General features: G+C 32.8%; 1 protein-coding gene across 1 annotated transcript in view; it reads right to left on the bottom strand.

Annotated features, from left to right (window-relative positions):
• SLCO4C1 (solute carrier organic anion transporter family member 4C1) overlaps positions 1-13,475 on the bottom strand; it is a 60,341-nt gene that overhangs the window by 20,862 nt on the left and 26,004 nt on the right. Inside the window, exons 4-8 of the mRNA XM_010379078.2 lie at positions 6,933-7,029; positions 5,168-5,289; positions 3,538-3,644; positions 1,178-1,322; positions 341-536 (exon numbers count right to left, since the gene is read on the bottom strand). Coding sequence (XP_010377380.1) covers positions 341-536; positions 1,178-1,322; positions 3,538-3,644; positions 5,168-5,289; positions 6,933-7,029 — 667 coding nt within the window. The remainder of the gene's footprint in view (positions 1-340; positions 537-1,177; positions 1,323-3,537; positions 3,645-5,167; positions 5,290-6,932; positions 7,030-13,475) is intronic.

Raw genomic sequence — 13,475 nt, 5'->3', positions numbered from 1 at the left:
ATTTAAATCAATAAAAACATATAATGTGAAATTCTCCCTAGGATATGAATTGCTTAGAGGCAAAAATCCTACTGTATTAATCTTTGTATCCCTGAGGAAGCATAGTGCCCAGTATATGAAAGTTGCTCCTTAAATGTTCTTTGTATAAATATCCCCAACTTTTAAGAAGACATCAATTATCTAAACTAAAAACAAAACCACATGTTCTTACATAGGAAAAAGGGCCTTCCAAATTTTTAAAAAGCCAATTTCTCACCATTTAATTTAAGAAAACATATGCTTGGAAATGCTTAGTCTATTATTCTGATATTAATATCAAAAAGCACTGAGATGTATTTACCCATTATATGATTCGGATACACCAGCAAACGGCTCGTTTTCACAATTGGCATAAATAAATACAAAACTCAGCGTAAATGCAACTCCAGATGTAAACAATGCAAACTTCATTGCGTTTTTACATGTCATTTTGAATTTTGAAACAAGGAAGCCACCTAAAATTTGACCGAGAGCAGCTCCAGGAATTAAAACAGCCCCTAATAAGAAAGAAGAATGTGGATTGTGAGAAATCATACACATATACTCACTCATACTGACAACGGAAAAACATCAAAAACAAGTGCCAATATGGTTTTAACTTATATTTATTCACCTGATTTATAGAAATATGTGTACAAATGACTTAACAGGTCCATTAAGTAGGGAATTAGTCAAATTAATGTATTGAACATTAAGAATTAAGATTAATATATATTCTCTTTAGCCATTTTAGCTTTTGTCTTTTTCTAGTTCATACAATAGACTGCCTAATGTCAGAAAATCAGAAATTTGTACCAAAATTAAGTTTAAATGTCTTTTTTTTTTTAGACAGGGTCTCATTCTGTCACCCAGGCTGGAGGACAACAGTGTAATCTCAGCTCACTGCAGCCTCCACCTCCCAGATTCAAGTGATTCTCCCACCTCAGCCTCCAAAGGAGCTGGGACTACAGGCACATGCCACTACACTTGGCTAATTTTTATGTTTTTTGGTAGAGACAGGGTTTCACCATGTTGGCCAGGCTGGTTTCAGTTTAAATTTCAAAGAAGGGCTATCTCAAATTATACATTATCCTAATAAAAATTTAATATGGTAAAGTGAAATTTTTAGATTAAGTTAAAATAAAGAAAAAGGTTTTACCTCCAAGAGTAGCTGCAAAGCTGGATGTCAATCCGAATTGATTTTCTATAAATTTAGGTAAAAATGTAGCAAATCCAGTAGTAATTAAGGCTTCTGAAGAAGTTGATAGAACTAAACACATAAAGACAGCATTCTTCATCAAATTCTAAAGAAAAAAATACAGTTCCTCAAATGAATAGCTGTGATTATACTGCAAAGTATAGGGTTAGAAGGTTAGCATGATGAAATAACAAAATTCTACAATCATCTGTAAAATTTCAGCATTTCCTCCAAAACAAAAATGTAACTAGGGATAATTAATAGATTTACATATACATGATGAGAAAATGTATATGTGGAATACCTAGAAAATTGATAGATGATTCCTCAATATGGTGGTTATGCTTTTATTGCATTCCAAGGGCCACGGAAAGAAAGTAAAAGCCTTCTTGGAAAATTTCTCTTCCCAAGTGTTACTGTAAATTTACACACTACAAATCTACCACCTATTTGGTATTTTATTGTGTTCTGAATTCCTATGTTCAGTAAAGAAAGACTTTGAGACTATGAGCACAGATGAGAATGGTCTGTAAGTATCAGATTCATAGTATTGTTCCATGATTAGATTCAGCAATTAAAAACTTTAGAAACACAGTTAAGCAACTTTAAATAGGCGTCTATATGGCTAGACCTCTCAGAATCTTATTTATTGACAGAGGGGAGTATGGAGGTTGTGTTAATATATTTAACTACAAAATGAAAACCAAATTATAATTCTCAAATATTAAATGTCAAAAAACTTTTCATAAAACGAAGCAAAACACAAACACACACACACACACACACACACTGAATCACAAAGGAGCAAGATGGGAGCTTTAGAAGTCAGAGCCACATAGACTGACAAAGGAAGGAAAACGTACCTAAAAACATGCAATAATTTAAAATAATTCATAATAATAATAAATAGCAGTATTTTAAAAAATTGTCTTCAGATTGAAAACAATCGATTCTTGAGAAGAATTAATGAGAAAAGACATATACTTTAGAATAACTAAGTAAATTTCCTGTAATCAAAGATAAATGAAAAAACTTACCAACATACAGATGAAAATAAGCCAGAATCACACTAACATAAAACTTCTCAAATACAACACAATTAAGTAGAGAAGAGCAAGCAATATTCACAGGCTACAGAGATTAAAGAGGAATGATCCAAAAGTATTCACCTAGTAAAATATATTATTCAAACATTTAAGGATATCTAGGTGGTATCCTATTTAAGGAAAACCAACAGGAAAATGTTGAATTCATAGAGATTGAAATCAGAATAGAGATCACTAAGCAGGAGGACACAAGGATTAAAAAAAAGTAATGGTCAGTAATGAGTCTAGATGGTAATGTAAATTAAAATGTATAAGATAAATTAAACAGGGATAATGAAATAGAACTACTGTAAGAGAAAATATTAGTAGTTGCAATTAAAGCATGAACAATATCAGCAAAACACAAGAATGTGCATGTATGGTGTGCAGAGTTGAAAGATGGGCTGAGTGGAGAAGTAAAAACATTTTAAGGCTTTTATTTGACAAGAAACCAAAAACAATGAAAAGCAAACAATTTCACATCTTGAAAAGGTAAAATTATAAAGTCCTTTATGAATAAAACTTTAATAACACTAAATAGAATACTTTTCTGCTGAGTACAACTGAATGGACCATAACATTTTTGTTCTTTATCCTCAAATTCAGACCAAGTTACCGCTAACCACCTGTTTCACAAAAGAAAAATATTGGTTCAGAATTCTCAAATATATTTACAATTCAGTGATAAGTGACTCATCAATTTCATAAGGAAAATGTCATGGAATAATGGGCTGCTAGTGTTAACAAGGAACCACTGAATATGATATTGCCAATAAGACAACTCGTGCTCTTTCAACCATTCTACCCTAGAATAGTTTTCATTTACTCAAAGGACAATAAAACTGAATCCAAAGAGCTGTTTGTAAGAGCTCCAATTGTAGTAAACAAGCAAACAAAACCATACTCTGAAAAGATGGCGCATGTGTGTGTGTACGTGTGGGTATGTGTTGGTATGTGTGTGTTTATGCACGTGTTTATATGTATTTATACATATAATATACTATGCATAACATATATATATAATGTATATTATATATTATATATATAATATATAATGTATAGTATATTATATATAATATGTATTATATACCTATTATGTATAATATATATTATACACATATTATACATAATCTATATAATATACACACACATATATACATATATACATGTGAGTTGTGTGTGTGTATACGTATGGGTGTATGAGACTGCGAGAGACAGAGAAGAGTTTTATTTTACCTTTAGAGCAGCTGGAAAATCTTTAATACTTTTCCCAAATTTCGCATCTGCATTACCATTACTCTGATGAGCCTGGGAAGTTTTTCCAGCTTGAATTTCTGCTGTACCTAAAAAGAAAAAAAAAGTAGTAAGTAAACTTGCTCTATCACTTTATTCTTCATGTAAAAATGTGCTTACTTTCTAATTGACACATACTTCCGCTAGTATATAAATTCTATAAGAGGCTAGTTGTTCTGTCAAGAAAATTGTTCAAATATCTATGTCTGTAATCAGGATGCCCCAAGAACTAGTATCCATTAGTACTAGCTAAGGAAGTTCCAACTAGTCTAAACATTCAAATGAGACAATTTTGCTCCAATCACATATCTATGCTTTTCATTTAAAATCTCTTAACATTTTTTCTTCCTTTCAAATGGTTCTCTTTTTGATCCTTTATATATTAAAGTACTTTTGTCGCTCTTTTCCTCTGCTCTCTTAATCCTAACATGCTTGACAAATGAAATATTTACCATCTTATTACCATGTCTCTTTGATTTTTAATAATGGTACTGGCAACAAATTTGAGAAAACAGTTAACATATGGAACTATAAATGAATGGCTCAGGGTAGAAAGAAATTAATGAATCTACCTACTCCCAGTCTGTCAGACTTTCTCTTGCCCATTTCCAAAAGTTAATCATCTATCCTGCTGAAAATAGCAATGTAAACAACTAAATACCTCCAACCTAAAGAAAAATACTTCTACAGATATGTTTTTTAACTACATGATTATACAGAAGCAAGAGCTCATAGAGAAAAATGAATATTCCTTCTAATTAACCTCTTCTTTTTGTATAGAATGTTTAGTATTCAAGCCGGGAGTGGTGGCTCACGCCTGTAATCCCAGCACTTTGAGAGGCTGAGGCAGATCACCTGAGGTCAGGAGCTCGAGACCAGCCTGGCCAACAAGGCAAAACCCCATCTCTAATAAAAATACAAAAATTAGCCGAGTGTGGTGGCACATGCCTGTAGTGCCAGCTACTTGGGAGGCTAAGTTAGGAGAACTGCTTGAACTCGGGAGGCAGAGGCTACAGTAAGCGGAGATCGCACCACTGCACTCCAGTCTGGGCAACAGAGGGAGACTGTCTCAAAAAAAAAAAAAAAAGGAAGAAAAGAATGTTTAATATTCACATACAGTAAAAAAATAAAAAAGTACACTACAGAATGACTTCAGTGACAATTGAAAAAAAATAAGTACTTGCACTTTTAACTACAAATAATTAACATGAATGATTTAAGATAGACTGAAATTAATGACTAACTGAATATAAATTAATAGTTTAAAAGATATTGTACCTTGTATACATATAAAGCAGAATTTCAGATAAAACATAAGAAACAAATTTATTAAGTACTAAAGAAGTAAATATTCATAGTTCTATCATTAAATGGAATTGAAAAAAAACCATGAATATTAAGATTGTTACCCAATAATTTCTAAAATGAAGAATATTCAAAATTTACATAGGCAGACAGTTGAGATTCTATAAAACAAACAGGGTGAATCTATAGTTCTTATTAATCATATAGAAAATAACAACTGGCCTACAATTAAAATAAACATCTCTGGTTTTAAAGAAAGCATGCTTACCTGGTAAATGTTTTGGAAAGCAAGAAAAAGGTATTATTAAAGACCAAGCAAAGATCCATGATAGAAGAAATCCAATCCACCAAGCTCCCAACCATCGTGGATCATCCTCAGTGACATCAGTGCTATATGACAGAAAAAAAAGAGGTAAAAGTCAACTCTACCTTATTAATTAAAACTCAGTTAAGATAATTATATACTTTATACTTCAAGTGCATATAGTAGAATACGATTATAATATCCAACAGTTTAATGGTGCCATTGCAAAGAATCAGAAAACAGGTAGCAGACATAATTGAGAGTTATGAGAATAATGGTTTACAAAATGTTTAAAAATGGCAAATATGACATGAAAGTTTAAAATATCTAATAGTAAATATGACAAATATTTGAAAAGATACGTAGAATTTCTCAACATTCTTTTAACTTTGGCTAAATTTTCTTCTCTACTGTATTAAATATATATCACAGCAAATCACTGATCTGTGTTAAAAGCCCATAGAGTGTGCTTCAATTAGAGCATTTCTTTAATGTAAAATTATTCTTAAAGTGACTATTTGTCTATTTATTTCCTTGAAACAGGGTCTCAGTCTATCACCCAGGCTGGAGTGCAATTGCATGATCATAGTTCACTGCAGCCTTGAACTCCTGGGCTCAAGCGATTCTTCCATCTTAGCTTCCCAAGTAGCTGGGACTACAGGCACAAGTCACGCCTGGCCTCAAGTGATCTTTATACTTTGACCTCCCAAAGTGCTAGGATTACAGATATAAGTCACCGTGCCCAGCCAGGGGTCTCATATTTTAATACACTTTGGCCCTTTCCAAAAATACACTACTCCTACAACTCATGTAATTTTCCACTGAAATTAAAATGTCCTTTCTTAAATCTCTGGGTCGCTACTTCTGCATGTCTTTTCATAGTCTGTGAAAGAGTAACCTAGGACTAACAGTTTAGAGAACAAATCACATACCTATGACCATATTTTTGTATTCACTGCTCATGGTCATGTAGAGGATTGTGCAGTTATAATTCCCAGTGGCAAAATGAAAAAACATATGACCTCAGCAAAGGCACAAATTTCTCTAATCAGGAAATAGAGAAGGTAACTAACTCAGTGTTGAATTTTGGTCAAAGAGATCTATTTTAATTCATGTCTTAGACACTTACCAACCTGTGCGTATCAACTACTTTGTTGAATACTTGAGATTATTAAATAAGATAGCATGTAAAATAAGTTAACACACAAAACATATGGTGTCTGGTATACAGTATAGGACAAATAAATATTATCTATTACTATCCTTCATTGTCATCGTTGTTAAAATGGCATAATTGTGATCTCTATGACATTATCAGAGTTACTCTGGAACATTTTCTGAGAGTCAACATTTTCTGAGAATCATAGACTCTTGAGACTCTTCAGACTATCTAGTCCCAACTAAATCCATGGAAAATATTGCTAATTTTTATTGAACTCTTATTTTTGAACAATGAATTGGGGTATTTTTAAAAATTTCACCAGACGACTTTATTAAATGTCATTATTTATGAAAATATGTTATTATAATAAAAGATGGTATAGCATTAACCCAAAAGGTAATGCAGCCAAATTAGATATTATATAAGAATCTTTTGTATTCAATTTTTTTTTCCTGAATAATTCTTCATGCTATACTGAGGGAAGTACTGTGAAAATGTTCTGTCTATGATATTGGCATAATTAAAATAAAATGACTTTAAATAAAAGAAAACTAGATACTGCCTTGCCTTTCTCCCACAGCAACATCAATGTACATGGTTAGCAGTTGTCCTCCCAATACATAGCCAACAGCAGGGCCTAAGATTGACATAGCATAACCAGTTCCTAGAAGAAGAACAGAGACATTGAATACGGTCATATGTACAACTTCACTTTGCCTATCTAACAGTGAAAACAAACGTCTTACTACAGAAAAATCTAAACAATTAAACATACCAAAATCACACATATTTGCATTAAAACAATAACATTTGAATAGACAGTCAAGGAGTCTAAAACATGTAATTCAATGTAAAAGCTATTTGTAGTAATAATTAGAACAAAACCAAAAATTATAAATCCATGGAAAGTGTTGTTAACTGGCAGTAGAGGTAGTATATCTACTATTTATCCTTTACTGATAGTGATCATAGTTACTGTTTACAATATCACGGAAGAAAACAATACAAGCAATGTGAAAAGAAGCCTTTTCTACTCTGTGCAACTCAGAAAGAATTTTGTATTTTGCACTACAGCAGCTGACTTCAAATCTGGATCTGCTGAAAAGTCTACTTCTTAAAAGTAAGCCATTAAACTTCTTCCTCTTAGGGACTCTCCCTATTTTTACTTGCAGTGGAATTAAATTGAGCTTATTTCTATCTGTGAGATATTTAAAATATTGCCATATATAACTCTGAATTTTCATAAAACAAAACTTATTTGATCACTCATGTCTTTTTATTGTTGTTGTTGCTGTTTATTTAAGCTCCCAAGTATTTTGGGGAGTCAGTTGAATATAGTTTCACTTTTTTTCCTTTTTTTAGTTGACACATAACCATTGTACACATTTAGAGGATACATGGTTATGTGTCAGTATATCTATACAATGTGTAATGATCAGATTAATTAGCACACTCATCACCTCATACATTTATGATTTGTTTGTGTTGGGAACATTTAACATCCCCTCTTCTAGCTTTTTGAACATATACAATGAGTAATGGTTAGCTATATTCAATCTACAGTTCTATATGGAACACCAGAATTTATTTCTCCTAATTGTAGTTTTCTATCCATTAACAAATCTCTCCATATCCTCCCCTTCCCATATCTTCCCCAGCCTTTAATAACCATAATTCTGTTCTTGAATTCTAGGAGCTGGTATTTTTTCTTTTTAGCTCTCACATATCAGTGAGAACATATAGTATTTACCTTTTATGCCTGACTTGTTTCATTTAACAGGATGTCCTCTAGGCTCACCCATGTTACCATGAACGACAGGATTCTTGTTTTGTTTTGTTTTGTTTTGTTTTAATGGCTGAATAGTATCCTGTTGTATCCTTGTTTCATTTAACAGGATGTCCTCTAGGCTCACCCAGGTTACTATGAAGAACAGGATTTTTTTATTTTTTTTTTTTTATGGCTGAATAGTATCCTGTTGTATGTACATTTCACATTTTCTTTACCTATGCATCTGTTGACAAATGTTTAGCTTGATTCCATCTCTTAGCTATTGTGAGAAGTGCTACAATAAGCATGGGGACACAACTATCTCTTCAATACACTGATTTCCTTTCCCTTGGATAAATACCCAATAGTAGCATTACTGGATCATATGGTAATTATACTTTCCGTTTTTGAGAAATGTCTATACTATTTTCCATAATGGCTGTACTAATTTACATTCCCACCAACATTCTATTTAAAAGTTCCCTTTTCTCTGCATCTTCACCAGCATTTGACATTTTGTCTTTGTGATAATAGCCATTCTAATTGAAGTGAGATAATATGTCATTGTGGCTTTGATTTGCATTTCCCTGATAATTGATGTTGAGCATTTTTTCATATACTTGGTGGTCATCTGTATATCTTATTTTGAAAAATGGCTATATAGATTCTTTGCTTATTTTTTAATTAGATTATTTGGACTTTTTGCTGTTGAGGTGCTAAAGCTCTTTATATATTCTAGACATTAGTCCTCTGTTGGATGAACAGTCTGCAAATAATTCCTCCTGTTTTATAGTTTGTCTCTACAATCTGATGATTGTTTCATGTGCTGTGCAGCAACTTTTTAGCTTGATATAGTCCTATTTGTCTAATTTTGTTTTTGTTGCCTATGTTTTTGCAGTCTTAGCCATATAATCTTTGCCAGGACCAAGGTAATGAAGTGTTTCCCGTGTTTTCCTCTAGTAATTTTATAGTTTTGAGTCTAACATTTAAGTGTCTAATCCATTTTGAGTTGATTTTTGTATATGGTGTGAGATAGGGGTCTAGTTGTATTCTTCTGCATATCAATATCCAGTTATTACAGCACCACTTATTAAAGGGTCCCCAGTGTATATCCTTGGTATCTTTAGCAAAAATCAGTTGGTCATAAATACACAGATTTATTTCTGAGTTCTCTATTGTGTTCCATTGGTCAATGTGTCTGTTTTGATATCAACACCATTCTTTTTTGATTACTAAAGCTTTGTTGTATAATTTGAAATGAGATAGTGTGATGTTTTCAGTTTTGTTCTTTGTGCTCAGGATTGTTTTGGCTATTTGGCATCTTTTCCAGTTCCATATGAATTTGAGGACTGCTTTCCATGTCTGAAAAGTGACATTGGAATTTTGATAGGGATTGCATTGAATCTGTAAATTGCTTTGGGTAGTATAGTCAGTCATTTTAACAATATTAACTCTTTGAATCCATGAGCATGGGGTGCCTTTCCATTTTTATTCTGTCTTCAGTTTCTGTCATTAGTGTTTTGTAGTTTTCCTTTAAAGATTCTCACCTCCTGGGTTAAATTTATTCCTATGTATTTCTTTGTAACCATTATACATGATATTACTTTCTTGATATCTTTTTCAGCTAGTTCATCAAAGATGTAGAGAAACACTACTGATTTTTTAATGCGACTTTGTACCCTGAAACATCACTGAATTTATTTAGTAGTTCTAAGAGTTTTTTGGTGAAGTTTTTAGATGTTTTTGTATAAGATTATGTCATCTGTGGAGACAGACAATTTGGCTTCCTCGTCTTCAATTTGGATGTCCCTTATTTCTTTCTCTTGCCTAAGTGCTCTGAATAGGACTTCCAGTACCATGTTGAATAAGAGTGATGAAAGTGGGCCTTCAGCCAGGCCTGCTGTCTCACACCTGTAATCCCAGCACTTTGGGAGGCCGAGGCAGGTGGATTACCTGAGGTCAGGAGTTCGAGACCAGTCTGGCCAACAGGGTGAAACCCCGGCCTCTACTAAAAATACAAAAATTAGCCGGGTGTGATGTGGGCACCTGCAATCCCAGCTACTTGGGAGGCTGAAGCAGGAGAATTGCTTAAACCAGGGAGGCAGAGGTTGCAGTGAGCAGAGATCGCACCACTGTACTTCAGCCTGGGCGACAAGAACGAGACCCCATCTCAAAAAGAAAAAAAAAGAGAAGAAAAGAAAAGAAAAGAAAAGAAAAAAGAAAGTGGGCTTTCTTGTATTTCAGTTCTCAGAAGAAAGGCTTTCAGCTTTTTCTCATTCAGTATAACGTTAGCTGTGGGTTTGCCATACATGGCCTTTATCGTGTTGATGTATGTTCCTTTTATACCTAATTTCTTAGGAGTTTTTATCATGAAGGGATGTTGAGTTTTATCAAATACATTTCTACATCTATTGAGATGATCATGTGATATTTGTCCTTCATTCTGTTTATGTGATGTATCACATTTATGGATTTCCATATGATGAACAAATTCTTGCATCACTGAGATCAATTCCACTTGATCATGGTATATCATTTTTTGGTGTGCTATTAAATTCAGCCAGCTATAATTTTGTTGAGGATTTTTGTATCTATGTTCATTAGGGATATTGGCTTGTAGCTCCTCTTTACATTCTGTTTTTCTCTGGTTTTGGCATCAGGGTAATACTGGTCTCAGAATAAGGAAGAATTCTCTCCTCTTCAACTGTTTGGAACAGTTTGAAAAGAACTGGTACTAAGTTCTTCTTTACAAGTTTTATAGAATTCAGCAGTGAAGCCATCCAGCCCTAGGCTTTTGGCTGTCTATTATTGATTCAATCTCATTACATGTTATTTGTCTGACCAAGTTTTCTATTACTTCCTGGTTCAATCTTGGTAGGTTTTATGTGCCTGGGAATGTATCCATTTTCTCTAGGTTTTTCAATTTGTTGGATGTATTTGTTCCTAAGACTAATAATCCTTTGTTTTTCTGTGGTGTCAGCTGTGATGCCTTCTATTTTGTTTCTGATTTCACTTAGGTCTTCTCTCTTTTTTTTTTAGTCTAGCAAATGGCTTTATTTTATCTTTTCCAAAAAACAATTTTCATTTCATTGATCTTCTGTAGTTTTTTTTTTTTTTTTTTAACTCTTGTTTAGTTCTGAGATAGTCTTTATTATTTCTTTCCTTCTACTAATTTTGGGTTTGTTTGTTCGTGCTTTTCCATTTTCTTAAGGTACATCATTAGGCGGTTTATTTGAAATCTATTTTTATGATGTAGGTGTTTATTGGTATAAAATTCCCTGTTAGCATTGTTTTTGTGGTACCTCATAAGATTTGGTTTATTGTATTTCTATTTTCATGTAATTCCTTCTTAATTTCTTCATTGGCATATTGGTTGCTCAGGAGCATGATATTTAATTTTCATGTATTTGTACAGTTCCAAAAGTTCCTCATTATTGATTTCTAGTTTTATTTCACTGTAGTCTGAGAATATACCTAATATATTATTAATATTTTAAAGTTTATTGAGACTTATTTTGTGGTTTCATATGGTCTATCCTAAAGAATGTTCCATGTGCTGAAGAGAAGAACATGTATCCTGTAGCTGCTGGATAAAATGTTCTGTAAATACCTGTTAGGTCAATTTGGTCTATACTGAAGTTTAAGTCCAGTATTATTTGCTGATTTTATGCCTAGATAATCTTTCCAGTGCTGGAAGTGGAGCATTAAAGTTTCCAACTGTTATTATATTGGGGTCCATTTCTTTAACTCTAATAATATTTGATTTATATACATGTATGCTCTGGTGTTGGGTGCATATTCGATTATAACTGCTGTATCTTCTTGGTGAATTTATTTTTGTATTCTTGGTGAATTCGTAAGAGTAAAACAATATTCTTTGCCTCCTGTACTTTTTGACTTACACTATTTTGTCTAATTTAAGTATAGCTACTTCCACACACTTTTGGTTTACAATTACCCTAAATGTATTTTTTTATCCCTTCACTTTCAGTCTAAGTGTATCTTTACAGTTGAAATGAGTTTCTTCTAGGCAGCACATGGTTAGATATACTTTCTTAATTCATTCAGCCTATCTATATTTTTAATTAGGGAATTTAAACTATTTACATTCAAGGTTGTTATCATTGATAGGTGAGGACTTCCGTCATTTTGTTAATTGTTTTCCGATTGTTTTATATATCCTTTGTTCATTTCTTCCTCTCTTGTTCATCTTAGTATTTTGGTAGTTTTCTGTAGTGATAACATTTGATTCCTTTCTTTTTCTTGAGTATCTGCTTTGCACTGAGTTTTATACTTTCACTTGTATTCAGGGTGATAATTTATTGTCCTTTTGCTTTCAGATGTAGGACTCCCTTAATTTTTTGTAGGGCTGGTCTAGTGATGATGCACTCCGTCAGTTTTTGCTTGCCTGGGAAAGACTTTATTTCACCTTTATTTCTGAAGAATAGCTTTGCTAGATATAGTATTCTTGACTGACAGCTGTGTCCCGCCTCTGACCCCCAAACCCCTGCCTTTGAGCATTCTTAAGTATATCATCCAATTCTCTCCTGACCTGTAAGGTTTTTGCTGAGAAATCTTTCTGATGGGAATTAGTCCATAGGTGATTTGATGCTCTTCTCTTATTATTTTTAGAATTATCTTTGTCTTTGATTTTTACCAGTTTGAATATCATATACCTTGAAGAGGACCCTTTTGGGTTGAATCTATTTGGGAATCACTGAGCTTCCTGTATCTGGATGTCTAATTTCTCACCCACAACTTGGGATGTTTTCAGCATTATATCATTATATGGATTTTCTATACCTTTTCCCATTTCTTCTCCTTCTGAAATTCGTAAAATTCAAATATTTGTTTACTTAATAGTGCCCATATGTCACATAAACTTTGTTTATTTTTTTTTCATATTGTTTGCTGTTTTGTTTGACTGGGTTATTTCAAAAGACCTCTCTTTGAGGTCAGAAATTCTTTCTGTTTGATCTAGTCTATTGTTAAACCTCTCAAATATAATTTTTCATTCTACACTTGTAATTTCATTCATTTAACTCATCAGTTGCATGATTTATATTTGGTTATTCTTAATGATATCTGTCTCTCTTGAATTTCTCATTCAGACCAAAAGTTGTTTCCTTGATTTCCTTGTATTGTTTATCTGAGCTCCCTTGATATCGTACTGAGTTTCTTTAAGATCATTAGCTCAAATTCCTTTTTAGGCATTTCATAGATTTTTATTTTCTTTTGGTTCTGTTACTGTATAATTATTGTATTTCTTTCAAGGTGCCATGTTTCCTTGATTTTTCATGTTTTTGTTTTTGCTTGTTACTATATTGATGTCTGCACAGCTG

Source organism: Rhinopithecus roxellana, chromosome 3 (genome assembly GCF_007565055.1).
Source record: "Rhinopithecus roxellana isolate Shanxi Qingling chromosome 3, ASM756505v1, whole genome shotgun sequence".
Lineage (NCBI taxonomy): Eukaryota > Metazoa > Chordata > Mammalia > Primates > Cercopithecidae > Rhinopithecus > Rhinopithecus roxellana.
The sequence above is the reverse complement of the archived record's forward strand: the minus strand, read 5'-3'. Positions and strand labels throughout refer to the sequence as shown.